Source organism: Stegostoma tigrinum, chromosome 6 (genome assembly GCF_030684315.1).
Source record: "Stegostoma tigrinum isolate sSteTig4 chromosome 6, sSteTig4.hap1, whole genome shotgun sequence".
Taxonomy (NCBI): Eukaryota; Metazoa; Chordata; class Chondrichthyes; order Orectolobiformes; family Stegostomatidae; genus Stegostoma; species Stegostoma tigrinum.
In genome coordinates this window covers 44,661,919-44,671,545 of record NC_081359.1, presented here as the reverse complement: position 1 = coordinate 44,671,545, position 9,627 = coordinate 44,661,919, and the positions used below count along the sequence as shown (strand labels likewise).

At 44.1% G+C, this 9,627-nt stretch overlaps 2 protein-coding genes across 8 annotated transcripts in view; one reads left to right on the top strand and one right to left on the bottom strand.

The window, feature by feature from the left end:
* The window catches only part of abcc4 (ATP-binding cassette, sub-family C (CFTR/MRP), member 4), a 492,919-nt gene extending 487,561 nt beyond the window's left edge, over positions 1-5,358 (bottom strand). For 2 of the 4 annotated variants that reach the window (XR_007247792.2, XM_048533434.2), the window contains exon 1: positions 5,162-5,355. Coding sequence is in view for 3 of the 4 variants with exons in the window: in XM_048533434.2 (XP_048389391.1) it covers positions 5,162-5,235 (74 nt within the window). In the remaining variant the exon portion in view is untranslated. Of the gene's footprint in view, positions 1-5,161 lie in introns of all 4 variants that reach the window. The other 2 variants (XM_048533436.2, XM_048533433.2) reach the window with 2 other exon arrangements.
* The window catches only part of LOC125453633 (claudin-10-like), a 193,080-nt gene continuing 188,633 nt past the window's right edge, over positions 5,181-9,627 (top strand). For 3 of the 4 annotated variants that reach the window (XR_007247801.2, XR_007247800.2, XM_059646524.1), the window contains exons 1-2: positions 5,181-5,567; positions 9,467-9,543. Coding sequence is in view for 2 of the 4 variants with exons in the window: in XM_059646524.1 (XP_059502507.1) it covers positions 9,494-9,543 (50 nt within the window). In the remaining 2 variants the exon portion in view is untranslated. The remainder of the gene's footprint in view (positions 5,568-9,466; positions 9,544-9,627) is intronic. The other variant, XM_059646523.1, reaches the window with a different exon arrangement.

Sequence of the window (9,627 nt, the reverse complement as noted above, 5' to 3'; positions counted from 1 at the left end):
GAAACAAGAGATGCAGTCGAGCGAGTTTTCGATCCCAGTGGAGGTTAAGGTGAGGTCCTTAAAAAACAAGGACATCTGGGATGTCCGGGAGTGGAATTCATCTTGTGAGTTGATGTGGCAGAGGCAAATGAATTGGGATTCGGCGATGGCATTCTTGCAGGAAGGTGCGTGAGATGAGGTGTATTCTCAGTAGCTGTGGGTGTTGGTAGGCTTGAAATAGATATCAGTTTCCAGGTGATTGCCAGAGATAGAAACAGAGGTGTCCTGGAAGGAGAGAGGCATTGGAGATGGTCCAGACTTCCCACAGACAAAGTGGGTGGCCATGGGTCCTTGCATGGGCCCAAGCTTTGTCTGCCTCTTTGTAGGATACGTGGAACAGTCCCTCTTCCGCAGCTACACTGGCCCCATCACTCACCTCTTGCTCCGTTATATCGATGACTGTATCAGCACCGCCTCATGCTCCACAAGGAGCTCAAACAGTTCATCCACGTCATTAACACCTTTCATCCCAATCGTAAGTTCACCTGGACCATCTCCAATACCTCTCTCTCTCCTTCCTGGACCTCTCTATTTCCACCTCTTGCAGCCACCTGGAAACATATCCATTTCAAGCTAACCAACTCCCAAGGTTGCCTAGAATACATGTCCTCTCACCCGCCTTCCTGCAAAATTGCCATCCCCCTTTCCCAATTCATTCACGTCTGCCACATCTGCTCCCAAGTTGAGGTATTCCACTCTCGGACATTCCAGATGTCCTCATTGTTCAAGGACCACAACTTACTCTCCACAGTCGTTGAAAATGACCTCGGCCGCATCTTTCACATTTCCTGCAACTCATCCCTCACACTCCCTCCCTGCAATGACAACAAAGACAGAATACCCCGTCATCCTCACCTATCACCCCACCAACCTCCAGATTCAACGTATCATTCTCTTTCACTTCCACCACCTGCAATCTGACCCCACTACCAAGGACACTTTTCCCTCCCCACCCTTATCTGCCTTCCAGAGGGACCGCGCTCTCTGTGACTCCCTCGTCCACTCCACACTCCCCACTAGCCCCACCACCCCGGCACACTTCCTGTGGTTGAAGGCAAAAGCTACGTCTGCCCCTACACCTCCCCCCTCATTCCATCCCAAGTCCTAAGAAAACGTTCCACATCAAACAGATGTTCACCTGCACATCTGCTAATGTGGTACATTGTATCTGCTGCTTCCAATGTGGCCTCTTCATTGGGAAAACCAAGCAGAGGCTTGAAGGTCACTCTGTGGAACACCTACACTCGGTTTACGACAAACGACTGCAACTCCCGATCATGAACCACTTTAATTCCGCCTCCCACTCCTTGGGAGGCATGTCCATCCTGGGCCTCCTCCAGCGCTACAACGATTCCATCTGAAGGCTACAGGAACAGCACGTCATATTTTGCTTAGGAACCCTGCAGCCAAATGGTCTCACAATGTGGACTTCACAAGCTTCAAAATCTCCCCACCCTTGACGTCATCTCAAAACCAGCCCAGCTCATCCCTGTTTCTTTGATCCGTCCATCTCTTCTATTACCTATCCACTCCTCCCACCTCACTGACCAACACCCACCCCCACCTCCTATCTACTAGCCTCATCCCCACATCCTTGACCTGTCCATCTTCCCTCAACTGACCAAGCCCCATCCCAGCTCCTTACCTACACTCACTTTTACTGGCTCCATCCCCACCTCCTTAACCTGTCCGTATTCTCTCCGCCAATCTGCTCCTGTATTCCACCTTCCATCATCGCCTCCCCTCCCCACTTCTCTTATTTCAGAATCCTCTTCCATCCCCCATTTCTGAAGGGTCCACAGCCAAAACGTCAGCTTTCCTGCTCCTCTGACGCTGCCTAGCCTGCTGTGTTCATCCAGCTCTCCACAATGTTATCTCAGATTCTCCAGCATCAGCAGTTCCTGGGAGATAGTCTGTTCTCTGGTTGGTGCCATTAAATGTTAAGAAATTGTCCATTAAAATTTTCAATTCCTCTAGACTAAATTTTCCCATCTGATTTTTCCAGTCGACATTTAGGGTTAAAATCCCATGATAATTACTTTTGAAAATTATTTCTTCCCTGGTGCCACGTGGTTACTGTGGGGGGACCTGTACATAAACCCTACCAGTGACCTGTTTAGAGATGTTATTATGCACTTCTGGAACAGGTGGAACTTGAATCCAGGTTTACTGACCCAGAGACAGGGACACCATCGCTGCACCACACAAGCCGTAAATATTTTTCATCAACCTGCTCAAAAATATTATTACACACCTCTGCAGCAGATGAGACTTGAACCCAGATCTCCTGACTTAGAAGGAGGGACACCACCCTGTGCCACAAGCGTCCACAGGCCTACCAGCAGAAATTCCAAAGATCTGAGTCAATCCCCACAGATAGTTAGGTGGTTAGCTTGAACAAGTAAATGTTAAATAATCACCTTAACACCTGCATCCCACAGGAAATATGTCAAAAATGAGTTATGCACACATACTCAGCCACAATACAGCATCTGATGAACTTTTTTTCTTTAAAGGTTAATCAGGAACTGGCCTAGAAAGTGAACTCACACTTCTCATCTCGAACATTCCATTCTCCATTCAAACTGGCACACAAAGCTATAATCTATAATGAATGAAACCATGAAAATTAAAAGCTATCAGCTGTTAACATATTGAATTATGCTTTTCAATCAGCATATTAAGGTTTTATGCAGGAAATCCCCTCAGCCTCAATAGTTTAGTTCATAGGCAGTGAATCAGAGCATTGTTGTTTAAATTTGGCTTAAGACATTTCTTTTTTCTTAAATGTGTAATGCAAAATATTTTCTTTTAATAATTTTACCAAACAAAAAGCAATTTTCCAGAGTGTCAAAAAAGCTTAGCTCGACGAGGGACAAGAACTTACAATTGTACAGGCTGGCGGGCAACTTGAACTTTGATATCAAGCCAATGTGTCAGGGTTTTCAGTTAATTGCATTCAAAAGACATGGATTACAACAGTACATGCAGAGGTGATGTTTGCCTCTACTGTTACAGTACAGATAAACGTGGCCTTACCAAATTGTGCAACAGATAATAGTAGGCTTCTGGTTTAACATTAATTTCTGGAAGTATTGGAAATCAGAAATATAAACAGAAGGTGCCTGAAATACTTAGAAGATCTAACAGTATTTGTAGAGAGAAAAACAAAGTTAAGAATGAAAGGTCACGGACCTAAAACATTACCTTTCTCCCCCTCCCCTTAGATGCTGCCAGAGCTGATTATTTTCAGCATTTCTTTTTATTACTGTTGACTAGCAACATGTAAAACACTACAAATTAAAGTTTAAGTCAGACGCTAAATATGAAAACTTAAACTTTAGCAAACAATCAATTTTTAACAGGAACTAGTCTTCTGCAGTTCTACTCCATAGAACTGGACTCCATGATACTGTGCTCATGCAAAATGTGCAAGAATGTATATTAAGGGCAGGTTAAGCACAATTTTTTTTATTCCTGAAAATCTTGATTTGTATTTTTCAAATTAGCTATTATAAAAGACACCGCCCGTGAGATCTCCTCCAAGCCACTCACCATCTTGACTTGTAAACACATTAACGTTCCTTCACTGTCGATGGATCAAAACAGTTCAAGAAGGCAGCTCATCACCACCTTCAAGGGCAACTAGTGATAGACAATAAATGCAGGCCAACTAGCACTATCCACATACCATAAATGAATAAATAAAACAAGTGAATAAATAAAACAAAACAAATTTCTATCATGAGTCACATCCCCCATAAAGGAGTGGAAAAATAAAGTTATAAACTAAACAATGTAAACTTCTAAGATACTACAGATGTTTCAGAGATAGTAGGAACTGCAGATGCTGGAGAATGAGAGATAACAAGACGCAGAGCCGATTGAACTCAGCAGGCCAAGCAGCATCATCGGAGCAGGAAAGCTGACGTTTCGGACCTAGACCCTTCTTCAGAAATGAAGAAGGGTGCAGACCTGAAACGTCAGCTTTCCCGCTCCTACGATGCTGCTTGGCCTGCTGTGTTCCATCCAGCTCTACATCTTGTTATCTAAGTTACTAAAGACGCAAGGATATCAACGGTTGTGGTGGTTTGTGTAAGAAAATTATGTTGAAGTAGATCAGGAAGATCGGTTTCCTGTCAGTTTCAATATCTATACCATGAGGAAGCAGTAATAAAACTGCTTATTTAGTATTGTGAAAATAGGAGGAGATTTAGAAATGTACAACATAGAAAGACATCAATCATACACCAGACTCAAATTTAACTGTTTCTCATGCCTGTGTCCATACTTTGAAAAAACTATCAATTCTTCCCATGAGATGGCTTGTTCTCCAAAGACCTACAAGCTTTCTTTGACGTGGATATTCAAATATTTAAGTCACCACTGAATCTGCTTCCGCCACCTTTTTTAAGCATGGCCAGAAATAAAAACTTCAACTCCTCTCTGATTCTTTTGTTAAATTGCCTTAAATCTACGTCCTCTGTTTACATCCTTCTTTGAAATAGTTTTTCTGCTCACTCAATCAAATCCCTTCATTATTTCAAACACTTTAACAAATAAATTGCTGCGCCAAGAACAATCACAGCTACTCTAGCAGTATCAAGGGCCCTGGCAAAAACATTGCGTTTTGCTGTTTACTGTCTCACAGGTTTAAATAAGTAATTGAAAGCAGATTTTAAACTTTAACCCTACGAATTGCGGCAAACAGGAACTGTAATGCCAGTTCTATTGTCTACAAAGGCAGAGCGCTGGGAAAGCTACTGCACCTCATCACCGGCACTTAATGTTAATCTCAAAGTTTATCATTAGCACTTAGTTAATTTTTTTTTTAAAAACTGAGGATTTTCAACAGAACACCTGAAAATAAAACCGATCTGGGACTGTAGGAATAGTGGAAACCAGCTAACATTTTCTCAATTTACAACAGTTACGATCTAAGGCTTGTCACTGAACTAATAAAAACCCGTAAAAGCAGAGGGCTCGGAGGGCTGAATGCCTTTGGTAATGAAAAATTATTAAAGGCTACACAGATAAGCAAACAGATAGTTAATCTTGAATGACTCGAAAATAGAAAAAGCGATAAATATCATCACTAAAGAAGTTGTCGAAGCACGCTTACCAGAAAAAGACTTTGGAGAATATATTGGCAGTTCCCATCGGGTTGGGTTTATCCTCTCGGTAGACGGGCTCCATGGTAGTTTGTGTCTCTGAGAGACGGAAACAGTAAAGCGACTGACAGACAATACCGACACACGTTCCTTGGGCGAGCAATCACGGGCCAGGGGGTCGGAAACGGAAGCAGGTTTCGGAGCCAGTAAAGGAGGTGGACGCAAAGAGGCGGAAGCTGGTCTAACGAAGGAGAAGTTACCACGGTGATTGTGCTCTCCGATTGCTGGGTAGAATCACCTGTGTTATTGTCGGTTAGTCCGTGCTGTTGCTGTTTTAGCTTCAAATCAACACTTTCAGAGATATTATACCACATTTCTGGAACAGGTAGTCTTGAAGCCGGACCTCCTGCCTTAGAGGTAGGACTGTTGCCATGTGCCACAAGCTGCTCTATCGACTCTTTAATATGGCCGTGATTTGAACGTGCTGGTGTTGGACAAGGTCAGAAGTTACACGACACCAAATAGTAGTCTAACAGGTTTATTTGAATCACAAGCTCTCGGAGCTTCACCTGACGAAGCAGCGCTTCAAAAGCTTATGGTTTCAAATAAACCTGTTGGACTATAACCTGAGATAACAGGGTGTAGAGCCGGATGTACACAGCAGGCCAAGCAGGAAAGCTACGTTTCGGGTCTGGAGCTTGGCCTGCTGTGTTCATCCAGCACTACACCTTGTTATCTTAAATTCTCCAGCATCGGCAGTTCCCACTATCTCTCGACTATAACCTGGTGTTGTGTGACTTATGATCTTTAAAATGGCGTTGAGATCTGTAACATTAGAGTGCAGCTTCTCCCCCCTTGGAAGTGTTGGAAACACAGAATTCGCAGCTCAAGTAGATCAATGTTGTGGTCGGACTGGGTGCACAGAGTCAGAAGTGATACGACGCTGGTATAGTCCAACAGGTTCATTTGAAATCACAAGCTTTGGAAGCGCTGTTGAATCGTCAGGTGGAGTGCCTGTCAATATGTGCGATCTTTTTGGAGATCTTCCCCACTATGACACCAGTTTTTTTTTAAATTACAAGGTCCCAGAGACGTCGGCAGAAGGAGCAGCACTCCAGGAGGTTGTGGTTTCAAATAAACCTGTCGAACTATAACCTGGTATCGTGGGACAGCTAGATCTGGTAGAGAGTGGCGAAAAAACACCGTTTTGGGATAAGTTATTTCATGGGTTCTGGGCAATAAGGGATTCATCGCCCTTTCAAAACAAAGCAGAGGATTTTTTTTTCTCTCGCTGAGTCTTTGGAACTGCCTTCCTAAAAAGACAGTCGAAGTGAAGTCTTTGAATTGTTGAAGCATTGTAAATACAAATCAAAATAAGGAGAACATTTGTCTAAATCATGAATCCTGAAAAAATATAAGATTTTGAAGATTGTTGATAGAATGGAAATGGAGGTGATTTATCCCCTTGTGCGAGAACAGAGTCGCTGTTTCAAAAGCCAGTCTCGCGTATTTAATGCAGAGATGGGGTGAAATATTTCTCTCTCCGTCATGAGTTTGTAGAACTTCCTGAAAACGTATTGGTGAAAGAATACTCAACTGTATGTGTGAGACATTGTAAACGTGAATCAAAATCAATGGAAATCAAAACCATTGAAAAAACAGCACATTTTTAAGATAAATAGATAAATAGGTGTGTGCAATACGGGATCCATCACCCTTGCAAAACAAAGCAGACAGTTTCTTTAGTCTCACTGAGTCTTTGGAACCCCTTCCTGAAAAGGCATTGATCTATCACAGAACTTGAAACCGTGAAGGTTCAGTGCATTTGGAGAGAATCCTTCTCTTTGTTGAAGAATCTAGAATTAAGGGATTGCCGGTTTATGACAGAGATGAGGAGAACATTTTTTTCTCATTCATGAGTCTTTAGAACTTTCTTGTGTCAAAGGCAGTGGCAGCAGAGTCCCTGAATATTTTTAGGCTGCATTTGCAGACACCATGGAGAAATGGTGCACGTATGCATTAACAAACAGCCGTGAAGCGATCAGAAACAAAAACAGAAATTGCTTGTAAAGCTCAGCAGGTCTGATTGTTTTCTCTTCAGATGCTGAGTTAACGTTTCGGGTCCAGTGACGCTTCCTCAAAACTGATGGTGGCGAGGAAAATGAAATAACGAAGTGTGGAGCTGGATGAACACAGCAGGCCAAGCAGCATCTTAGGAACACAAAAGCTGACATTTCGGGCCTAGATCCTTCATCAGAGAGGGGGAGGGGGAGAGGATTCTGAAATAAATAGGGAGAGAGGGGGAGGCAGACCGAAGATGGAGAGAGGAGAGTATGGGTGGGGAGGTAGGGAGGGGATAGGTCAGTCAGGGGAGGATGGACAGGTCAAGGGGGTGGGATGAGGTTAGTGGGTAGGAAATGGAGGTGCAGCTTGAGGTGGGAGGAGGGGATAGGTGAGAGGAAGAACAGGTTAGGCAGGCGGGGATGAGCTGGGCTGGTTTAGGGATGCAGTGGGGGAGGGGAGATTTTGAAGCTGGTGAAATCCACATTGATACTATTGGGCTGCAGCGTTCCCAAGCAGAATATGAGTTGCTGTTCCTGCAACCTACAGGTGGCATCATTATAGCACTGCAGGAGGCCCAGGATGGAAATGTCGTCTGAGGAATGGGAGGGGGAGTTGAAATGGTTCGTGACTGGGAGGTGCAGTTGTTTATTGCGAACCGAGCGAAGGTGTTCTGCAAAGCGGTCCCCAAGACTCCGCTTGGTTTCCCCAGTGTAGAGGAAGCCACACCGGGTACAGCAGATGCAGTATACGACATTGGTGGATGTGTAATACTACATTGGCGGATGTGTAAGTGAACATCTGCTTGATGTGGAAAGTCATCTTGGAAAATGTCGGTTTATATTGCAGAGGATAGGGTTGAGGAAGGGGGTAAGGCATCAAAGATGGGTGGAGATACAGCCCAAAGAGAGAGAAGAACAGTTGGACAGACTAAGGATTGGATAACAACCTGACTGGGAGGGTTAACAGCTGTTAATGGAGACCGTTAATGGTTAACAATAGGTAGTGTGTGGCAGCAGACTATTTGAGGCCTGGTGCGACAGGTTGGGGGCTAGGACATGTGAGAGTTGGGCTCTAAAATTATTGAACTCAATATTGGGCCTGGAGGGCTGCAGATTCCCTAAGTGGAAAATGAGGTGTTGTTTTCTAGCCTGTGCTTAGTTTCACTGCAACAAGGCTCTGGGGGTGTGTTGGGAGTGACGAAAGAATGGAACAGCGTGTCCCGGAAGGAACGGTTCCTGCAGAAGGCAGACAAGGGAGGGGAGGGGAGGGGACTATGTGTCTGCTGGTGGCCTCTTACTGGAAGTAGTGAGCTGATGATCTTCTGGATGTGGTGGCATTGTAGGTAAGGACAAGGGGAACCCTATTACTGTTGCGGGAGGGAAGAGAGGGGGTGAGTGTGAAAGTGCAGGAGATAACTCAGACCTAGTTGAGGGCCCTGTCGAGAATAGTGCTGGGAAATCCATGCTGACTTGTTTTAATCTGACCCTGCACTTCCAGGAATTTAGAAATCTCATCCTTGACAATGGATTCTAGAATTTTACCAACTACCGAGGTTAGGCTAATCGGCCTATAATTTTCCATCTTTTACCTTGATCCTTTCTTAAACAAGGGAATTACAACAGCAATTTTCCAATCATCTGGGACTTTCCCTGACTCCAGTGACTTGAAAGATCACGACCAAAGCCTCCGCTATTTCCTCAGCCACCTCCCTCAGAACTCTAGGATGTAGCCCATCGGGGCCAGGAGATTTATCAATTTTTAGACCCTTTAGCTTTTCTAGCACTTTCTGTTTTGTCATGCCTACCGTACTCAACTCTGCCCCCTGGCTCTCCCTAATTGTTGGCACACTACTCATGTCTTCCACTGTGAAGACTGACACAAAGTACTTACTAAGTTCTTCAGCTATTTCCTTATCTCCCATCACTAGCCTTCCAGCATCAATTTGGAGCGGCCCAATATCTACTTTTGCCTCTCGTTTGTTTCTTATGTATTACTAGCTCGCCTACCTTCATAATTCATCTTCTCCTTCCTTATTGCTCTCTTTGTTACCCTCTGCCTGTTTTTGTAGCCTTCCCAATCTTCTGATTTCCCAGTGCTCTTGGCCACTTTATAGGCTGTCTCTTTTTCTTTGATATATTTCCTGACTTCCTTTATCAGCCATGGCTGTCTAATCCCACCGCACATAAATCCTGAGTTTCGGGATACACGCCAGAAAAAATGTCCAGGATATTGATGTGCTTTCTTATTTTTAGGTCAAGCAAAAGCGCCTTTGACACATTATGAGGCCTGGTCAACAAGGTGGATTTGAAGAAGCATTTGAAAGGAACAGGTGAGATGGAGACGGTTAGGAAGGAAATTCCAGCACATTGAAGCAGAAGCAGAAGCAAAAACCTCAGTCATTCAAACCTATTCC